Below are 22,137 nucleotides of genomic sequence, written 5' to 3' on the forward strand. Positions count from 1 at the left end.
ATCCAAGAGTTTCATCTGACCATCCACTTCACCAAGCTTTTGACCAGTTTTTTTTTTATATATTAATAATTAATACTTCGTCCTTGTATTAATTATAAAGATTTAAATCAGATGACTGTTAAATATTATTACCCCTTACCACTAGTCCCAGCTGCACTTGAACAACTTCATTCATTCATTTACTTGTCGGCTTAGTCCCTTTATTAATCCGGGGTTGCCACAGTGAAATGAACCGCCAACTTATCCAGCTAGTTTTTACACAGCAGATGCCCTTTGGGCCGCAACCCATCTCTGGGAAACATCCACACACTCATACACTACAGACAATTTAGCCCACCCACTTCACCTGTACCACATGTCTTTGGACTGTGGGGGAAACAGAACACCCGGAGGAAACCCACGCGAAGGCAGGGAGAACATGCAAGCACCACACAGAAACACCAATTGAGCCAAGGTTCGAACCAGCGACCCAGCGACCTTCTTGCTGTGAGGCGACAGCACTACCTACTGCGCCACTGCCTTGCCCTACTTGAACAACTTTACATTGTCATTTTTTTTTACTATAGTAGATCTATGTAGTGTATACCAATTGATAAGGGTCAAGGAGAGGAAAGAGTGAAAAACTGATTTTTCCACCTGCACTGGGCACTATGAATATTAGTTGATGCATTTCAGACTGCCAAACTGTACATCTGCGTTCCAGGTCTCTTCTCGGCTCCCATTCTATGTCATCCAGACCCCAATATTGATGCTTCTATTTTAGTACAGTAAAGGTTTACCTGACTATGGGAAGAAAGGTGGTTGGAATCCTAAGACACAATGAATTATACACATATTTCGTTCAAAATGTCCCATTCAAAAGGAGCTACGATGAGTATGCTTGGTAAGATGGGGCAGCCAGTGATCTCATGGTTGTGTTGAGAGAATGTTTGCTTTAATACTCTTTGAGCTTGGTCGATAAGTATCAGGAAAAACAAAGCTTGTGAAAAATATTGCTCATCTGACCTGCCAGGGATTTGCTTCTTAGCTGAATGTATGTACGCAAGGTTCTTGTGGTCAGTAATAATTGTAAAATGGTGTTGCTTTCATGATGAAAAGTTATTAGTTACCCACTTTGTAATTTCTCTCTGCCAAATTTTTTGTGAAAAAAAAAATAATACATATGGGTGAAGCTTCCAGCTTTCATGAATAGCTATAGAAAAGTGAGACAACATGCAACTCTGCTCATTTACACCTCCAACATGCCATTAGAAGATTTAAAGAGCTAGCTTTGAGAGTGGGTATGGCTATCCACTCGAAATCTTCATCTTCATCTACCCTGGAAAAATCTTATAATCTGGAAAAGTCTTACTGTATGTATGTGAGCCCATTCCAAATCCTCAGCCTCATAACACCTGTTTTTTTTTTGACCAAATAATTACCGTATTTCTTCCACTTTCCATGTCCCCATGTGCTTAAGCCCACTGCAGGTCCAGTTGAAGATGAGAGGGAGTTGCCAACTCCCTCTCAGTGTTCAGACCTCACAATCCATCATCATTGACGGCGAGAAGGCACATCAGGTTTACAAAGGCCAGGGAACAACACTCCAGTACTTAATTGACTCCCAAGGAAATGGTTCTGAAGAACGCTCCAAGGTAAACCATGAGGACATCCTTGACCCATCTATGTTCATCAAACTTTACCGACTACTGCCAGAAAGTCTGGTTCCTTGACCTTGATGGAGACCCTGGCGTCGCTTGCCTTCTCACATCAAAATCCACACGCTGTCACCAGTTCGGTTCTAAACAATCCCCTCACTGACCAGCAGACGTCCCCATCGCCAAAGTTTTGACTTTTCTCAAACTACATATCCCATAACCCCGTGCCTGGTACTGATTATGCTGCACCTAATGGCAAATCGTCTCAGCGTTTGTGAACAGAAAAGATCCTTCTGCTTAATGCAAAAACCTTTTTTTGACTCGCAAACATTTCTGAACATTTTTTCTAGCTATCTGCCCTAGTCACTGTGTTGTTGACCTTATCTGTTTCAATCATTTTGACTGCTTGCTGCCTACCCACGAACTCTGCCTACAATTTGTGCTCTGTATGTCTGCTGCCTGCCCATGACTGTATCATTGTTTATGATGGTCTGCTATCTGCCCTGACCATCATCTGATACTTTGCTGGTAATAATTGTGATTCTTCTTCTGGACTATTGCATTGTGTGAGCCATTCAACCAATTATCTTTCAGTGATTCACTCTTTATCTCGTAATACTGTGTTTGACAATAATAAAGAGTTTTCAAGCCCGTTTTTTGGAATTTATAGGCATTAACACAGAAAGAATGAAACAATTTTATTGGACTAGAGTGGAATAACTTAACCTGTTTTTAATTTATTTTAAACACAAATTGATTTAAATTTTTTATATTTTCAGAAGTTAAGAAAATTAGTTTTGAGGGATTTTTACAAAATAATGAAGTGCGCAGATACATTGTTTAAGAACTACTATATACATATAAAATAAGATGAGTACATTTTGATTTCATGCTTATTTTAACAAGGAGTCAAATTCAATTAAATTCTGAATATTGTCAAACATTTGAGGCTGTGCTTATGCTAAAAAAAAAAGTTATGAACCCCAAAAGTTTACTCACCCAGTATCCTCCATGATGCACCCTAACCATGGATCAGGACATCTACAGTCTCCTTGAACACACATACAAACTTATTAAAACAATTGCTCCCATTTTTTTTCTAGTAAAACAGTAAAAGATTTAAAAGTTTTAAGTTTGTTTACCAGCAGTAGCGCGGTCTTTATTCCACATCATTCCAAGGTTCTGTCCTAAACTCTGACACAAAGTGATAGCCATGGGCCCTACATTTCCATACTGACATAAATAGACAGAAGGTAAAATCATAGTCATTTCACAGATTCTAGGCACAAAATGATAAAAAAAAAAAATTTATTATAGAAAAAAAAAGTTTAACAATGCCCCTGGTGAAGAGTGTATTTTTTGATCTGTATCAGCACCAAACACAACTGCAAAAGTTTAAAAACACTCTAGACAAAATGGGCTTTAAACAACATCAACATTAAATTATTTTGTGATGACGTTGCGTAAGGGAAAACACATACAGTAGACTGAAGACTATTAACTTAATCAGAACATAGTCAGTTATTTACATCAGTTGTTCTCAATCGTGGTCCTTGCAGTGCCCTGCACTGCTTATCTTGCATGTCTCTATTTTTAAACACCTGATTTAGATAACCATCTCATTAGAGGAGAGCATAATGTTCACTGCTCTTTACCTGAGCTGAACTTTGTGTAGCGCAAATCTTGTTTGTTCATAAAAAACAAACAACATTTGCGCTACACAAATATTTGCTGCATTTTAATAATTACAGTAGTGAGAAGGGTTACTGTAATCATGTGATCAGCACAGAAGTAAGTTTTTGTGAAGGTTACCCTTTCATGCTTTTAAATTGGAATCATAGCAGATTATCCTTTGATGTAAACTGTGTAGGGCACTTATGGTCAAATGGAACAAACCTCTGAAAATCTCTGTAAATTGTAATATATTTATTCCTTCATTCCTTTTCCTTCGGCTTAGTCCCTATATTCATGAGGGGTCACCACAGCAGAAGTAATTGTCAACTTATCCAGCATATGTTTTACACAGCCGATGCCCTTCCAGCTGCAACCCAGTACTGGGAAATTGTAATACATACATACATACATACATACATACATACATACATACATACATATAACATAACATTAGTCACATTTTTTGCAATTAATATTGCATTTTGATTATGCATGCATTTAAATTCATGCAAAATATTGGGGGAAAAATACTACACAATTCAATCATTCATTCATTTTCTTTTCGGCTAAGTCCATTTAATAATCAGGGATCACCACAGCACAATGAACCACCAACTTATCCAGCAGTGTTTTACGTAGCGGATGCCCTTCTAGCAGAATATGCATACATACCATTCTATGCATACATACTCATTCACACACTTACACTACAAACAATTTAGCTTGCCCAATTCACCTAAACCACATGTTTTTGGACTTGTGGGAAAAACCAGAGCACCTGAAGAAAACCCACGCGAACACGGTAAAAACAAGCAAACTCCACTCAGAAATGCCAACTGACCCCAGCTGGGGATCGAACCAGAGAGCTTCTTGCTGTGAGGCGATTGTGCTATCCACTGCGCCATCGTGCTTCCCTACTACAAAATTTTAACAAAATAATTTTTTAAACAAAATTAAAAAAAATTATTACAAAATTTTCCCTATCCTATAAATTTAGGTGTACTAATTTTAGACCGTTATCTTGTTATTTTGTTAGATTAGCTCCAGATTTGGATTCAGTACTGACTAAACTAATGTATACGCACAAATAAAAAATGCACAAATGTAAAGCTTCCTATAGAATATAATAATTTAAATGAGAGATTTGTAATGGACATACTCATATACATTTAAGCACTGTATGTGTATATATATATATATATATATATATATATATATATATATATATATATATATATATATGATACAGTGCATCCAGAAGGTATTCATAGCGCTTCACTTTATTAAAAATGTAAACCCTTGAAAAATCACATGTTCATAAGTATTCAAAGCTTTTGCCGTGAAGCTCTAAATTTGAGTCATAAATATGAATTCACTTTCAAAGAGAATTTTTTTTCCCTTGGAATAAAATGCACTAATAAATCAGGTACAGTGACACCAGTATAAAATGTATCAGTAAAAAAAAGGTTAATGCAAAACAGCTAGCTCAAGGGAGAAATGGTGATGGCTCACTGTATCTTTAGTTTGGCAAGCTCTGTGCTGTTTCCATTTAGATCTCACCTCATTGACTCCTCCTCCTCTTGTTGGTGAGCAGATCCCCTCAATGTAGGCAGTGCCACTGCGACTGCTCTGGAATGTGCGTCCCCTGTGGGTCAAATAATACCCAGAATACTTACTTTAACAAGAGACACACAGAGTTTTAAAATTAGAATTTAAATTATTTGCTGCAAATATGTTACAGGATTAGTTCACTCAAAAAAACAAATGTTACATTACTCACCCTCATGTCATTCCAGTCCCTTTTGTTCATCTTTAGAACACAATTTAACATATTTTAGATGAAATTTGAGAGCTCTCTCATGTTCTGTCGACGGCAGTAGTCCAGAGATGTCCAAAGATTTCCAGAAAATAAACTAAAAACATTGTAAAAACATTCCATGTAATTTCAGTTGTTTATCTGTAATCATACACAACTCCAAAAAACACCTTTGTGTGCCAAAAAAATGTAAATACAACTTTGTTCGCCTATATTTTCAAACAAAGTGTGTTTACTAAAGACAGTACAATCAGCAGCCATTAGTACTGGCCATAGTAAATGCACAACCTGATCTGATACGAAAGACGTCTGCTGGACATCAGATACGGAACAAAGTTTTTTACATTTGTTAGTGCACAAAAATATTATTAGAGCTTCATATGATTACACGTTGATCCACTGAAGTCAGATGGAACGTTTTGACAATGTGTTTGGTTCCTTTAATAGATTTTGAAAGTTTTAGGAATATATGCTGTCTATGGAGGATGAGGGAGCTCTCAGATTTCTAATAAAATATTTAAAATTGTGTTGAGGATGAGTAATTGATAACAGAATATAAATTTTTGAGGCCCCATAAAATTATTTAAAAAGTGGTGTGACAAATGATATCTCTGATGGTGCATTTACAAATTCCAAATGATTTTAACTGTACTGTAGCAACACTAAACGCAAGATGATATAAAATGTTTTCAGTGCAAGATAAATGTTTATACTTTTTTTTTTTTTGAGCAAAAAAGCAAATAAATGACCAAAAATAATTTAAAACTCAATTTTTGTGGGTTTGAAAGTAGAGGTTAACTTTTTGGTTGGTTTAGCTAATTATTTGTTATCTGCTAAATGTATGGTTATCCAGAAAAATAAAGACAATCATCCACTATCATGATATGGTTCCCTCTAAAAAATTACATGCATACTAGGTTCTGCTTTTAGCAGAGAAAAAACACCAGTATGTTTACTTAGGCCCCGATTACACTAATACGTTTGAGTTTGAAAGTGCATAAGTTTTGCTATAGTTACGCCATCCGTCCACACTACGCCAGAGTTTTCGAGCGCCGAAAACGGAGCGTTTTGGAAATGCTGAAGAGGCCGTTTTCATTCTGAAACGCTGCTGCTCTGTCTCAGTGTGGATGGGGGAAAACAGAGACATCTGAAAACGGAAGCAGGCTGCCGACATTCGCTGATTCGTCGATCTGATTGGGGCTTTTCCTCAATATTAAGTAGCCTAACGTTACACACAGTTCAATCCTAGACTAGTCCAGTTCAGAACTAGAGGGAAGTGTAACATACGAGAGGAGGTGAGCTGTGTCACTCTTCTCTTTGATATTCTCCTTCCTGTATTTCATAAAGTCACGCAGGGTCACCAAAGGATCGTCACCGACAGAAACCATGTTCTGAGTTGACCATGTCTCCATAGCGACAAGCACTATTCTTGTGTTTAGCTGCTCCTTGTAAATCTGAAATGTAATAGAATATTTTGTTAACTATAAAAATGTCCACTGTACCCAAGGAAAATATTTTAAAAAATCATGAATGTCGTACAGCATCAGCCATGTTCACTACAGCTTTGGCAAAATTTCTTGTCTGAGGTGATGATCTTCTCATCTGTACAAACTAAAGAAAGAAACATCAAACAACATGAAGAAAAGCATCAAACACAGCATGCAAAAAGAAATTCAGCGATAAAACAACAAGTAAGATAAAACAAACTATTGTAAGATCTTACCAGGTCATAATCGTTGACCACTAGTAATTCTACATACTTTGTTTCACTCTGGACTGTGCGTGGACCCCTCCGAACCTGCAGTGCGACACCAAACCCAACAGTATTTTGTGTAAATATTTCAGAATGAGAATAATGTTTAACGCAAAATACTAGAGTTGACTATTTGATGATTCATTTTTATTTTAGTTTATATATATATATATATATATATATATATATATATATATATATATATATATATATATATATATATATATATATATATATATACACACACACACACACAGGTTTTTGGCCCTATCTGTAATGTCAACAGGCCCACCCTAAATTTGATAGCTGGAGCCGGGATTGATGAAACCTCCAACAATAAATGGGGTATATGCACAGCTAGGGTTCTATTTTTTTCTAGGCACAAGTCTAAAGCGCATGGAGCAAAAGCATTAAAGGTGTGTCCAAATCCATTTTTTCTATTTAAAAAAAAAAGAAAACTGAATGCTTTATTAGCAAGAAAACAGGTAAACAGACCATCTGCAGCACGAGGATAAAGAACTAGCCCCCTCTATTCATCCTCTTTACTTTCTCTTTTTCTTCACTTACTCCTTCTCTTTCGTAGATAAGGAAATGTTGTTGTACACACTCCACTGAAGACATCCATTACATTTACATTTACATTTAGTCATTTAGCAGACGCTTTTATCCAAAGCGACTTACAAATGAGGAAAAGGAAGCAATTTACACAACTAATAGCAACAATGAATAAGTGCTATAGGCAAGTTTCAGGGGCTTCATGTATTAACGCTGCGTACGCACAAAAACTTTGTGTACGCCAGGTTTCACGCTCAGAATGGCTCACGTTTGGATTTACTAACAATGAATTGAACGTGGGAATGTGCGCAGCTTCACGGCAGCTTTCTGGCTGGCGTACGCACATTTTTTGTGCGTGTCTGTTTTATTTCCATTGGCGACTCCTAGAGGCAGTTGTGTTAAATTCCTCTAGTAGGTTCATCTAGTAGGTATGTAAGGTTTCCATACCATACAGTTGACCAGCTAAACATTAAAGCACAATTTGCAGCAGTCGCCTGTTTTCCCAATGTAATCTGAGCTATCTACTGCACGCACATTGCTATAAAGACACTATCTGAAGATGAATTTGCATGCGTGAATCAAAAACATTTCCATTCAATAAATGTGCAAATAAAATATGATGCACAAACTTATTGATGATTCCTACTTGTCTTTCTCGTGATAAATAGTGGGCAAAATCTGATATGTAGCGGGGAAAAAAAGAAGAAAGAGTTCATCAGACGCTGGATTCGAGCCGAGTTTAAACTCAAACGTGTCAATACATGATCACTTGTGTCTTATGAGGTGCGCCACTGAGACTGCTAAGGGGTACTGCAACATTTTACAGATATAAACCACACTATTTCTTTTTTAAATGCACTCAGTGCGATGTTCAGACCCAACTGTGTTAACCGCATCAGCTAAACTCTCCCACTCTATTTTTTTCTTTTGTTGTTAATTCCGGAGAACAAACTTGCAAATAACACAGCTTTTCTCCGGTCTACCTCCGAAAGCAGCACCTCCATTTCACATTCTGTTCAAAGTTTCTCTTTTTGCTTGATTTTGCCGTTGCTTTTTCGTTGAGTTTTGCCATTAGCATAGTCATTAGCATATTCATACGGGGGAGGAGGCAGGGAGGGGTTTTGTGCTCGTGCATGTTGCGCTCAGTTTCACGTTCATTCGGATGTACAAAAGAATATGCGTGAGATTCGGCATACGCAGTGTTTCATACATCAGAATTTTTTTCTGCGTACGCACATTTACAGCTTTGTGCGTACGCAATGTTTTAGTAAGATTTCCACGCAAGTCTTCGTACATGAGGCCCCACGTCTGTAAAGTCTAAGAAGAGAAGTATTAGTAGTATTAGAATTTTTTTTTTTTTTTTTTTTTTGGGTACAGTTAGTGTGATATTCAGAGAGGCAATTGCAGATTAGGAAGTGAAGTGGAGACTAAATAGTTGAGTTTTTAGTCGTTTCTTGAAAATAGCGAGTGACTCTGCTGTTGTGATGCAGTTAGGGAGTTCATTCCACCAACTGGGCAGATTGAGCGTGAGCGTTCGCGAAAGTGATTTCTTCCCTCTTTGGGATGGAACCACGAGGCGACGTTCATTCACAGAACGCAAGTTTCTGGAGAGCACATAGATCTGCAGAAGTGAGAGCAGATAAGAAGGAGCAAGGCCAGAAGTCACTTTGTAGGCAAACATCAGAGCTTTGAATTTGATGCGAGCAGCAACTGGCAGCCAGTGCAAACGGACTAGCAGCGGAGTGACATGTGCTCGTTTAGGTTCATTGAAGACCACTCGTGCTGCTGCGTTCTGGAGCAGTTGAAGAGGCTTTAGCCTTTAGCCATTAGCCTACTTATTCAATTTTGTTTGTTAAGCTCAAAAATTTGATACAAAACTATTTCTAAATTCAGTTCTAATTTCCAGCAAAGGAATAAATGAACAATAAGTGTAGGTCAAAAAACCAAACAAGTACTATGTCAAAGTGTGGTCAAAAAAGCAAACACATGTCCTATATCAAAGTGTGGTCAAAAAACCAAACACACATCCTATGCCCAATATGGTCCAAAACCTGTCAGGTGGACAAATTTAAGGTTTATTTTATTAAATAAAAAATAAATATGCATTTAGTGAGTAGCACGATTGCCTCATAGCAAGAAGGTCGCTAATTCGAGCCTCGGCCTCTTCATTTGGCATTTCTGTGTGGAGTTTGCATGTTCTCCCCGTGTTTGCATGGGTTTCCTCATGGGTGCTCCGGTTTCCTCCACAAGTCTAAAAACATGCACTATAGGTGATTTAGGTAAGCTAAATTGGCCGTAGCGTAAAGTTTGTGTGTGAATGAGAGTGTATAAGTGTTTCCCAGTAATTGGTTACAGCTGTAAGGGCATCCACTGTGTAAAACATATGCTGGATACATTGGCGGATCATTCTGCTGTGGCAACCCCAGTTGAATAAAGAGACTAATCCGAAAAGAAAATGAATGAATAATAATAACATTATACAACAGCAAGTTGTCATGAATAAACTGAAAAAAGCCTCTGAGATGAAGAAGGCATAGAGGCAGTGGTTTTTATGTTTATGTAGAAAATTATAATTTTTGTAACATTTTTATCCTTAAACTTTTTTCATTTGTAAAGATATTTGCGTATTGCTGAACATTCTGTGTGTATTAAGCAATGTGTAAGCATTTAAGGAGCACAACTAACATGTTCTGGCTGGACTTTAGACTTGCTTTCAGTTCCTCAAAATAGCAACGTGCCAACAATCCGCCTTAACATCCGCCTTCCATTCTTGACCGGTACACCCATGAGTCCAAGAAGTAGCGCAAATGGATTTGCTATTTAAACAACATGGCGCAAAATAGGAAAATTAGGGTTGCGCTGGTCTCAAAATAGCTACACATCGTGCCAAACACGTCTTGCACTTATTGCGCTGGGTGTATGATAGGGCCCCTTTTGTTTTTCAGCCAATGATAAACTTTGGGTGAAAGGTTTACTTGACTATTTTCAATTTTATAAGGTTCCTTTTACAGCATCAATGTTGTAATGTAATTAAAATATGTTCAGTTAAACAGACTTATGCATTCCTTAAGTTGTCCACAAAATGGAATTTAATGCAGTGCTTCTCATCTGGTCTGACACCCACTTTATATCATACTGTATATAAATCAGGCAGTAGATAATTGATTTTTAAGGAAATCAAATCTTAAACATGGCAATTTTATAATGGTGCGACAGTTTACCAAAAGCGCTTGGGCTGGCTGACTGAAAATGAAAAGTCTGTTCCCCTATATAGCATTGGTTAGAGTTTCAGTGTCAAACCCCTGCATACAGTATATAATGTACATTAAGTGCAGTAGTATTATTATAAAGTTAGACCAGTACTTCTTATTTGCTATTAGTATACAGAACTACGGTTAGGAATTCATGGGCTCAATATTAAACTATTCTCTATTAAATTCTTTATGACCAGTTGCCCTTTTTAGCAGTTTTTTTTAATGCATGATAAATCAAGTGATGTCAAAAATAAAAAGTCTCACCTGTCTTTTTGCCCGTCTTAGCCCATCTGTGAGCTCTAGCTGGCTTGTCTCCATAGAAACGGGATAGTCATTGTTAATGTCAGAGTCACTGCTGTTTCTTGTGCTTCCTGGAAGAGAAGATGCCATGTACGGGTGAAAACCATCCCGAACAAAAAGTTCCCACTCATCAGCTTTCAGTGGATCGATAAAGATGTCTATTACTGAAAACTGATCCATGCTGAAAATCAATATGCAGCAGACTGAGAAAAAGAGAGATGGAGGAAGGATGAAAAAGTAGATACAGTATGAATGCTGAGGAAAGCACTTGAGCATAAGACAGATAACTCACATATGTGTGTGTGTGTGTGTGTGTGTGTGTGTGTGTGTGTGTGTGTGTGTGTGTGTGTGTGTGTGTGTGTGTGTGTGTGTGTGTGTGTGTTTTATTAAAGGAACTATTGCATTGGAGCATTTTGTCACTCACAGCAAGTTTTACAGTGTAAGCATTTTGTAGCCAGATTTCTCTCAGAAGGTCACAGTCAACTTCCTCTCAAGTGTGCATGGACCAACTATAGACCATGGACCAGCAAAAAAAAAAAAAAAATTATAAATAAATAAAACAGAATATCTAAAGTTACAGCTTTAGTGAAATTCAGTGATGGAAACTAGAGACCATTTCATGATTGGCTGAGGTGCAAGTTAGTAATACAATGGTAAGTAACATAAACATTTTCATCTAAAAAAAACCAAAAAAAAAACAAACATCTGAAGCACCTCTGGCTATCTTTATATTATATTATCATAGCTTTATAGTCACTCATAGAAAAAGGCATTTACACTGTAAAAGCGATTAGTTATTTAATTAAAACATGAGCTACCTTAAAAGACTAATCTACACGTATAAGAAGAACAACTGACCTACAACTACAAAAAATATTGAAATCATGCCATTCCAAAAGAGTCGTGGTTGCTTTGGTTCAAGTATGTCCTCTGTCTGACACCGGATCAGATTAATAAGGCAATATTGGCAATGTTTCTATTCAAAGAATTAGACTTGTTAATTAGATGTGCAAAGAACCACTAAGATAACTGAAATATCTAAGATAGTTTCGAATGAACTTACATTTAAGATGGTAAACAATGTGCTTAGTCTGCTAGTTTGTTCATTACCGCCATCAAGCCCATTTTCTTTATCATGTGATATGTTAAAACGAAATCACATGACTTTTTTGATGTGCATGCAGGAATTTATTTGGTAAATGTGTTTCCATCAAAGTTTATGACGCGATTTGTTGTTATTTTCAGACCAGTGCAACAGTAATTTTCATGATTGTAATTTTCACCATGTTGTTTGAATAGCAAATCTATTTGTGCCACTTTGTGGACTCATTGTTGTTCTGGGCCAAAAAGGTGCATTGTTGGCATGTTGCTATTTTGACAAACTGAAATACAGACTGCGGCATTGACCAAATAAAACTTGGTCTAAAATCCAGTGCAGAGCACGTTAGTTGTGCATATGCAGGTCCAAAATGCGTAGGCCTCAATACACACACGATGTTCAGCAATATGCAAATATCTTTACATATGAAAAAAAAATTAAAGGATTAATGTTACAAAAATAATTATTGTCTATAAAATATAAAAACCACTACATCCATGCCTTCTTCATGTTGGGGATGGTTTTTTCAGGTTATTCATGACAATTTGCATTGTATAAAGTTATTATTATCAGATGTATTATTTATTACATGCATATTTATATTTGTTTTAATAAAAACCAGTTTAGATTTGTCCACCTGTTGAGTTTCAGAGACGTATGCATCACCATATGGGACATAAGAATAGGAAGTGTGTTTAGATATATCTCTAAAAATGTGTGTTTTTTCAGCACACTTTGTTATTATGGTTCATTTATTAGTTTGCTGGAAATTAGAACTGAATTTAGAAACAGTTTTGAAACAAATCTTTGCGCTTAACAACTGAAATTAAATATGTATGCTAACGGATGTCTTCAGCGGAGTGCGTACAACACCGTTTCCTCATCCACAAAAGTAAAGGAGTAAAGAGTAAAAGCAAACTAAAGAGAAAGGAAACAGGCCGAATGGAGGAGACTTATTCTTTATCCTCGCAATGCAGATGGTTTAACTGTTTTCTCACAAATGAAGCGTTCAGTTTTTCCACTTACAAAGGTTGTCATGTAAATAGAAAATGCGCCATGGCGTGACGCAACTGACTCTTAAAGGGAATGTGCGATGAGACTCTGGTTGGTTTGATGCACATTAAGCTCAAAACACACCCAGAACTCATTAAGAGAATAAGCACACACAAAAAACAGCAGTAAATTAAGAAAAGATCTTCATCTGTTTGACAGCACACATGCTACAAATCCTCACTACACACACAATTTTAAAAAATGCGCTGCATTTTCACACAATGCAAATAAATTGATAAAACATGCTGTATTTTCTCACAACACAAGCAATTTACGAAAACGCACTGCATTTTCTTACACTTTTAAATAGTACGGAACACAACAGAAATGTTTCAAGAGGACCCTAAAATATGATGGACCTAGCTATTTAAGTTGTGGTCATTTAGGCTAATTAAATACATAAGACAAGGGAATCAGGATCACCTACAACTTCACTGAGCAATAGTTACGGCACATCAGCGTCCATCATGTTTTGGGTCCACTTGAACCATTTCCATTGTTTTGTGAGAAAATGTATCGCGTTTTATTAATTTGTTTGCGCTGTGTGAAGTTGCAATGAGTTTTTTAATGTGTGTGCATTCTGAGGATTTTCTTAATTTGCTGGCATTTTTTTTTTTGTAATTGCACTTGTTTTCTGAAATTGCAGTATGCTTTTTGTTACTCTCTGCCCCCATATTTACAGTGTACTGAGGTATCTATGCATAAATATTTACTGTATATGAAAAGCAAAACTTCTGTGATCACTTGTGAGTGCCATTTTTTATTTGTTGCATGAGAGGAATCAGCGACTTACCTGAGAAATGTGGCATCAGCCGAATGTCTGCCATTCTGTATACAACATGAATATTTGCATCCTGTAAAACACAATCACACAAGATTTGTTATTCTTAAAAAACAAACAAACAAAAAAACAAAACAAAACACACACACATACACACATAATGCATCCTCCTCTAAAAGCTTCATAAATACTGCATCTAGCATGGTTCACTTGACATTTTTGACAGCTTGGGTTGTTTCAGTTTCACATATCAACATTTACTGGGTTCCAAGCAATTTGATAAGAAACAAATCAAACTGCTGTGGTGTTGAACCAGTTAAAATATTGGTAAATATGAACACACAGTTCAAAGATTCTTAGGTTTAGTGGAGTTACTACAACATATAGAATAACCCTCTAAGTATCTGTCTATTTTCCCAGAGATGGGTTGTGGCTGGAAGGGCATCCGCTGCGTAAAACATGTGCTGGATAATTTAGTGGTTTACTCCGCTGTGGCGACCCTGGATTAATAAAGGGACTAAGTCGAAAAGAAAATGAATGAATGAAAGAATTAATAAATTTGTCTGTTATGTTATAGAAAATATTAAATACAAATTAAAAATAGAGGAAAAATCTAAAAAAAGAAAAAAGAAAAATTTAGTTAAAATATTGAAGGTTGTAATTTTTTGTAATATTTTGCTTGAATTTAATTGTATTTACTTTCAATTTCTAAATGTGTTTGGTGACTAAAATATTATTTTAATAAATATATCTGTTTAATAAATCTGTTTTGTTTAAATGCACCAAAATACAATATTGTGCTAAATTGCAATCATCAGAACGTGTAAGTATGAGAAGTTTCATTAAATATACTTTTAGGTACAGCAAGACTTTAAAGTCCATATTTTTCTATATGCTTTTTTGCATCAAGACACCAAAAAATATTTTGAGCAAAATATCATAAACATGTATTCATAAACATTAATTTGTTCAAATGAATTAAAATTCAAAATAAAACCTGACGTTTTTGGGATGTTATTGTTTTGATGTTAGATAACTTTTCCTTGCAGATAAAACCCTTGCTGATGCACTGAGCTCCGCCATGTAAGGCTATTACACAACTATCCATTATTAATCTCCCATCTACCCAGACAGACAGAGACACTTTACATGTGGCTTTGAATACTTTATGAAAATGACCCATTTAAGAGAAGCGAAAGAGGAGTGGAGAGAGAGAGTGAAGGAGAGCCCGATAACAAATACAGATGAATAGACAAAGAAAATAAGCAAACAGATAGGAAGCAAGAGTAAATACCTCTTCGGCTTATCGTCTAACCACCTCTGGCATGGTGTGCCTCGGTAATTCTGCGTTCATTCAATTCATACATATAAAAGTACAGTATACCGGTAAACCCCTTTACTCACTAGTCAGCTTTTACAGTTTTTTTTTTTGTTAAAGAATACTGCACTCTTTTTGAAAACAGGCTCATTTTACAAGTTAAACTGTTTTAATTTTCTTTATCCATTCAGCCAATTTATTGGTCTGACAGGAGCTCTTTTACCTTAGCATACATCATTGAATCAGATTAGACTAATAACATCTCACTCAAAAATGTAAACAAAAATAAATATAATAAATAAAAATAATTATAATTTTTTTTTTTTTTTTATAAAGGGGACCAATTTTATCACCTTTTCAATATTTAAGAGAAGTCTTTTGTGTCTCACGAATGTGTCTGTAAAGTTTCAGCTTAAAACACCCATCAGATTATTTGTTGTACCTTTCAGACCATTAGAATCTTCTGCTCTGAACACTTTAAAGCTGCTTTTGTGGCCTGTGCCTTTAATGCTAGTTCTCTTTGCCCACTGTTCCCACGTGCCTGTCAGAGTACGCCTCAATCTCCACCTCGGCTGCATCAGATAAACTGCACAGTGACAGACATGAAGGAAACAGATCTCACTTAAGGTTTGTGGGAAGTACTACAATAAGAACTGTTCCTAATGATTATTTTGATGTACTTGCTGTGAAGTTAATTCAAGCCTTTCTGCGATGATGACAATGGGCTCTATTTTAAAGGTCCATGCGCAGAACGCAAAATGCAAAACGCAGGGCGCAAACGCTTTCAGGGCGTGTCAGAACGCATTTTTGCTAATTTAAGGACGGGAAAATCCACTTTGTGCTGTGGTGTATGGTCTAAAAGGGTTGAGTTTATTTTCTTAATGAGTTATAGGTGTGTTTTGAGAATAAACCAATTAGAGCCTCATCTCCCATTCCTTTTAAGAGCCAGCTGCTTCGCGCCATTAGCGCATTCGCTATTTACAGGACGTAAAGTAAGTCTAAGTGGAAAACTGAGCATTTTACTAGCAAACAGTTAACAGTTTTTTTTTTTTTAGAAAACTGTTAAACAGAGCATCTACTGCGTAAGAATGAGAGATAATGGATCTACTTTCACTTTCACTCTTGGATAGGGACATCAATTAGTCTATAAATAATTAATTGCGTTTGTTAAGCGCAAATATTCGTTTCAAAACTATTTCTAAATTCAGTTCTAATTTCCAGCAAACGAATAAATGAACAACAATAACGAAGTGTGCTCAAAAACCTGAGTTATATCCTAAAACCAGCCTGATCTCACGAGAAAACGTAAGTATTTTACGTTTTGGCAGTTTAGTGGCTAATTCGTACGAATTCGTACGATTTCAGTCGTACGAAATGATACGATTTTAAAAAAGAGGTGTGGCACCTAACCCCACCCCTAACCCCAACCGTCATTGGGGGAAAAGCAAATCGTACTAAATTGTACGAATTAGATCGTACGAATTCATACGAATTAGCCACTAAATGAAAAAGTTACGAATTGCCGTGAGATTGTGTTGCCTAAAACACATGCTGTGCCCCATATGGTCTAAAACCTGCAGGTGGGCAAATCTAAGCTTGTTTTTAATAAAACAAATATAAATATGGATATAATAAATAATACTGCTAATAATAATACATTATACAAAAGCAAATTGTTGTGAATGAACTGAAAAAGCCTCCCGAGATGAAGAAGACATAAAAGCAGTGATTTTTCATATTTATGTAGGCTAGAAAATAATATGTTTTGTAATATTTTAATCCTTTATATTTATATCCTATATCTATTCATATTATATCCAATATATCCTTAATATTTACATTTTTTCATATGTAAAGACATTTGCCTATTGCTCTCTTGTGCGTATTAAGCAGTGTGTAAGGAGGTGCAACTTTGCGCCGGAGTTTAGACCGGGTTTGTTTTGGTCTAATGAAAAATCTATTTTAGTTTCTCAAAATAGCAATGCGCCAGCAGTGCGCCTCAGAACGCCTTCCTTTTAGACCAGAACGCCTATGGGCGCACATATGAGCGCTAATGCATTTGCTATTTAAACAGTGCAGCGCAGCGCCTCAAAACAACTCTTGCGCCAAGCTAAAACTAGCAAAAGACTATTGCGTTGCCTTGCGCCACATTGCGCTGGGTGTATGATAGGGCCCAATGTCACACACAATGTTGTTACAAAGTTCCCGCACATACACACAGTTGCACACAGCATGCATGTTTAACTTTGGACTGTTTTTTCATAGCAAATGTGACAGGATACACATTAATACACACTACTATATAAATATCTGTTATGATAATGTAAAAATTAAACTTGATTTAATGTCCACAAACCTTGATTGAAGCGTCTTCTTCTATAATTTTACTATCATGCGTCTGTGGCGATAAAGTAAAATGGTAAAATGGCGACAGTAAAATGGCTGTAATTCATTACAAACATGCACTGCTTTAAAAACGGTTTAAGACTCATTCTTAATCACATTTGATGATGATTGATGATCACAGTGTGCTCAACAGATCTTTTAATCCCAGTTGCTTTGCTCATGTCCTGCCTTGCTTATATGATTATTCGCATTACTTTAGAGACATGAAAGCTCACTCCTATGTCATGTTGCAGTGGGCCTCAAATGGCAGGGATTTGGATCCGATATTAATGACAGGAAATTTTAAAAAAGAGACTTATTATCTTTACAGTATATCCCTCCAATGTGACTGTGGACACACTATACCTACACACAGTTCTCACAAATTATGTTTTCATCATAGGTTCCCTTTAAAGCTTGACTCTTCTGTAGGTGAATCGTGTACCAAGGCTGACAGAAAATACATCAAATACATGTAATCCACACACCATTGGAAAAGTCTTTTACTCATTTATTTTACCATACCAGGGTGATAAAAGTCATCACTTCAGCACTTTATTCTTGAATGTTATAAGAGTAAATGTAAAGTCTGAGCTAGCAATTAGGAGGTTTTTGTTTTCAGAAAAGCTATTTTATTTCTTGCATTGTGAGTTTATACACTGAGAATTGCAAAAAATAACAATTAAAAATAAAAATGGCAATATTTTTTATTACATGGCATACACAATTAAATTAATTTGATGCTAAAATACATATTCTAAATAATTTATTTAGCCATTGCAAATGTTCATTTTAAAAATGTATTAATTATTAAATGCAAGTTGGATTATTTAATGGTCCTGAGCTAATGTGAACTAATTTTATTCAGCTTTTATACTGTAACAAGATCTTTGCTCATTGTTATTTGTTCATTGTTAATTGCTGCATTATATGTTACCAATAAATCATATAGTTCTAAAAAAGAGGTTATTTTTTAGGGTTATGTTTTGTTATTAATGCCATGTTCAGTTGACCTAGATTCTTTTCCTTAGAGTATTTTGTTTGTTTAGTATATAGGCTCTCAGTTTGAGCTGGTTCCCTGTCAGTATTGTATTTTCTTACCATGGAAAACACTTGTACTTTTAGTGTTTAATAAATAGTGTTTTAAATTTCTCTTGGTTCTTTCCAGAACAAAGCAGAGCCTTTCCAAAGCATCACATCATTATTATATAAATTATCTTTATTCAGAATTTAAATTGACAGACTTTGATATGATAATGTGGTGCTGCTAATATCACGCATAAGATGCTCTGTCGCATGTTTTCTCACTCAACATCCCTCCTTCTGCTCTTCACCTCCGTCCCACATACAGACGTCTGCTGATTCACCTGTCAGTCACCCGCAGTAATGCATATTTCTGTGCATGTGGCCAGTATTCAGTGCTTTGCTGTCTCTAAGTCTCCTTTAGCAGGATTATGTATCCACCTGCTATTTTTTCCAGACTGTAACAGGCAGATAGAGTGGCAGTCCTCTCCATGAGAAAGATGAGAGAGATGAATATTTCAGCTGCATACTGACCTGATCACTGCTGTTGTGCAAGGGTTCGATTCCGTATGAAAAGTTGCCATCTGAGAACATCCCTCTGTAGACACACCAATATCACAAATGTGAGACACTCCAAAGGCTACCACACAAATTTTAAACCTAAAATCCTTCAATGACAAGAATTAATAAGAAAACATTTGTTCTTTAATCTTAGTTATCTATATTATTAAATGCATATTCATTAATTGCATTTGGTAATATTAATTTTAACATTTACTAATTCATTATTAAAAGCAAAGGTTGCATCTAATCATTGTACAATACTATTATATTTTATTTTTATTATAAAATTTTATTCATTTTAACAAATTTACTACCAATTATGCAACAGACCTCAAAATAGGTTAATTTTTCAAGCCACCTAGAGTAACAGTTGACATAAATAATTTTTTTTAGTTCGTTCAGCTGAATTCCGAGTGGGAACACTTTTTTTGCTTCATAATAAATCATTAAATCGGAGAAGAGCATTAGTACCCTGCTCTCAGTTAAGTAACTAGACAACAGCCATAGTGCGGGTGCATGTTTATTGCATGATTATTACACCAGGAGTGAGCTTCTGAAAATCATTGTTAGCCAACTAAGGTAGGCTAGGTAGATTTGGTGTTTCCCAAATACATTGTTCCAATGAACATTCGCAAACTGTGTGGCCAACTTGTTCTTTTTCAACTACACCTCTAGAGCTGTAGTTAGAAGCATAGTTCATGGTTGTCAGTGGTGTAAAGTAAAAAATGACAAATACTCAAACTAGAAAAAAAAGAGTAGTTTTTCTCAGAAATTAAACTAAAGTAGTTATAAAAATGTGTACTTTTACTTTTTCCTAGAGTACATTTTTAGTGCAGTATTGGTACTTTTACTCTACTACTTTCCTTCAACCTGCAGTATTTTTTCCTTTGTATGGAAATTAGAAAAATCAGTCATGTGATTCATATCCGATCAATCACACAAAAAAAGGTAAATCGCATTACAATGAACTACCTCAAGACATGGGGTGATTCATAATTGCAGCAATTAAAAGTGTCCAGGAAGATGTCCAAAATCTTTACAAGCAAAGAACCAGAGACTGTTTAGATGCATGTCACTGATGAGAAGATGACAGATGTTTACTGTATAATAATCAAAATGGTCTTCAACACCCAGCAGGCACATGACATCAACATGATGTCAGATTGACATTATACCCCAACGTCATGGGGACATTGCACTTTGTTTGGAAATGAAAATCAGGTTGACGTCAGAACTGGGTTCCCCCAGTTAAGTTGCCCCAACACAAATTAGGTTAACTTAACATTTGTAACAATTTTATATGAATTGAACATAAAAAATTAAGCTGTCCCAATGAAATCTCAAGAATTGTGTTGTTTCAGTTAATTTTAAATAAGTAGTTTGCAAAAAAAATGTTTTGAGTGTTGGCTAGACATTGAATTTGGGTCACCCAACATCACTACCTAAGTCTAATTTAATGTTAATGACTTATGATGTTGTGTACCTGCTGGAAAATAACTAAATGCACAAGAAAATGTTACGTTTACACATCCACAAATTACATGTAAATGCATCAGCTTTTTTACAGTGTAATACTCAATACTCACTACTCTTGAGTACTTTTAAACGGTCTACTCATACTTTTAGAAATATTTGCAACAGATACTTTTACTCTACTTGCACATTTTAAGGCAAGTAATAGTTTCCCTTCGGGTGGGGAACTCCAATGCTATTAGTGGATTTGAATTTAGAAATCCACGAATGGGGGAGGATTCGGTTCAGAAGCCGCTTGTCTGAAGAGTATAGAACAGGCCAATGAATTGCACAGGTGTGCTTCATTGCCAATTAACCCAGCATATAAGCACACGTGGAGCAAGCAGACGCCATCCTTCCTTTTCGCTTCAGAGACTTTCTGATCGAGTCGATGAGGGTTCCTCCTGCTGTGATCCAGCGATTCCGAGTGAACGAGAGGATTCTCCCAGTCCAGAGTGTGTACATGCAGCGGCAGAAGGTCGAGCTGGGTTTCTCCCTTGCCTGGCGTTCTTTAGGTCCGATCCTCCAGAGCGGTGCGTATAAAGTTGCAACTTCACAAAGAGAGCAACACTTTTCAGGACGGCGCTCCGACTGTGCGTTTCTGGATGCGGTGGTTTTCTGTCCTCGGATGATGAGTACGGGCACTGCGTTACATGTTCCAGCATGTTAATGCGCTGCTCGTGGGCAGTTCATGCCGTCATTGCGATGCCATAACTGTTGCACAGTAAAGATCCTTTGCAAATGGGCAAACCACCCCAGTTGTCCCACGCAGAAGCGCATCCTCCGGTGCGTTCGTCCTCTGGGTTGGTCTGCAGCATTAGACCTGATGGACGCGTATTTCCGTGTCTCCACTCTTCCTCGCCACCACCAGTTTCTGCGGTTTGTGTTCAAAGGTCGAGCGTGGTAATACAAGGTCCTCCCCTTTGGGCTCTCTCTGTCTCCGCGGGTCTTCACCAAACTCGCGAAGGGTGCCTTAGTGCCCCTTCGGCTCGCGAGCATCCGCATACTCAATTATCTCTACGACTGGCTGATTTTAGCCCACTCGCGGGAGCAATTGATTATGCACAGAGACAAGGTGCTCCGGCACCTCCGCCTGTTAGGGTTGCAGGTCAACCGAGAAAAGAGCAAACTCGTCCCTGTGCAGAGGATCTCTTTTCTCGGAATGGAGCTGGACTCGGTCACCATGGTAGCGTGCCTCTCCAGAGAGCGCGCACGCCTGCTGCTGAACTGTCTGAGAGAGCTCGACAGCAAAATAGTGGTCCCACTGAAATACTTTCAGAGGCTCCTGGGGCATATGGCATCCGCAGCAGCCGTCACGCCGCTCGGACTACTCCATATGAGACCACTTCAGCACTGGCTTCGCGATCGAGTCCCAAGATGCGCATGGCATGCTGGCACACACCGAGTCTCTGT

The 22,137-nt window shown here is 36.9% G+C and overlaps 1 protein-coding gene across 8 annotated transcripts in view; it reads right to left on the reverse strand.

Annotated features, from left to right (window-relative positions):
• Positions 1–22,137, reverse strand: part of adam11 (ADAM metallopeptidase domain 11) — a 79,194-nt gene that overhangs the window by 23,981 nt on the left and 33,076 nt on the right. For 2 of the 8 annotated variants that reach the window (XM_021480274.2, XM_073918306.1), the window contains exons 6-15: positions 19,183–19,246; positions 17,597–17,638; positions 13,935–13,995; positions 10,954–11,060; positions 6,851–6,925; positions 6,667–6,738; positions 6,415–6,581; positions 4,872–4,956; positions 2,780–2,870; positions 2,637–2,685 (exon numbers count right to left, since the gene is read on the reverse strand). In XM_021480274.2, the coding sequence (XP_021335949.1) occupies positions 2,637–2,685; positions 2,780–2,870; positions 4,872–4,956; positions 6,415–6,581; positions 6,667–6,738; positions 6,851–6,925; positions 10,954–11,060; positions 13,935–13,995; positions 17,597–17,638; positions 19,183–19,246 (813 nt within the window). Of the gene's footprint in view, positions 1–2,636; positions 2,689–2,779; positions 2,871–4,871; positions 4,957–6,414; positions 6,582–6,666; positions 6,739–6,850; positions 6,926–10,953; positions 11,061–13,934; positions 13,996–17,596; positions 17,639–19,182; positions 19,247–22,137 lie in introns of all 8 variants that reach the window. The other 6 variants (XM_021480273.2, XM_073918305.1, XM_073918309.1 and 3 more) reach the window with 3 other exon arrangements.

This window comes from Danio rerio, chromosome 12 (assembly GCF_049306965.1).
Source record: "Danio rerio strain Tuebingen ecotype United States chromosome 12, GRCz12tu, whole genome shotgun sequence".
Lineage (NCBI taxonomy): Eukaryota > Metazoa > Chordata > Actinopteri > Cypriniformes > Danionidae > Danio > Danio rerio.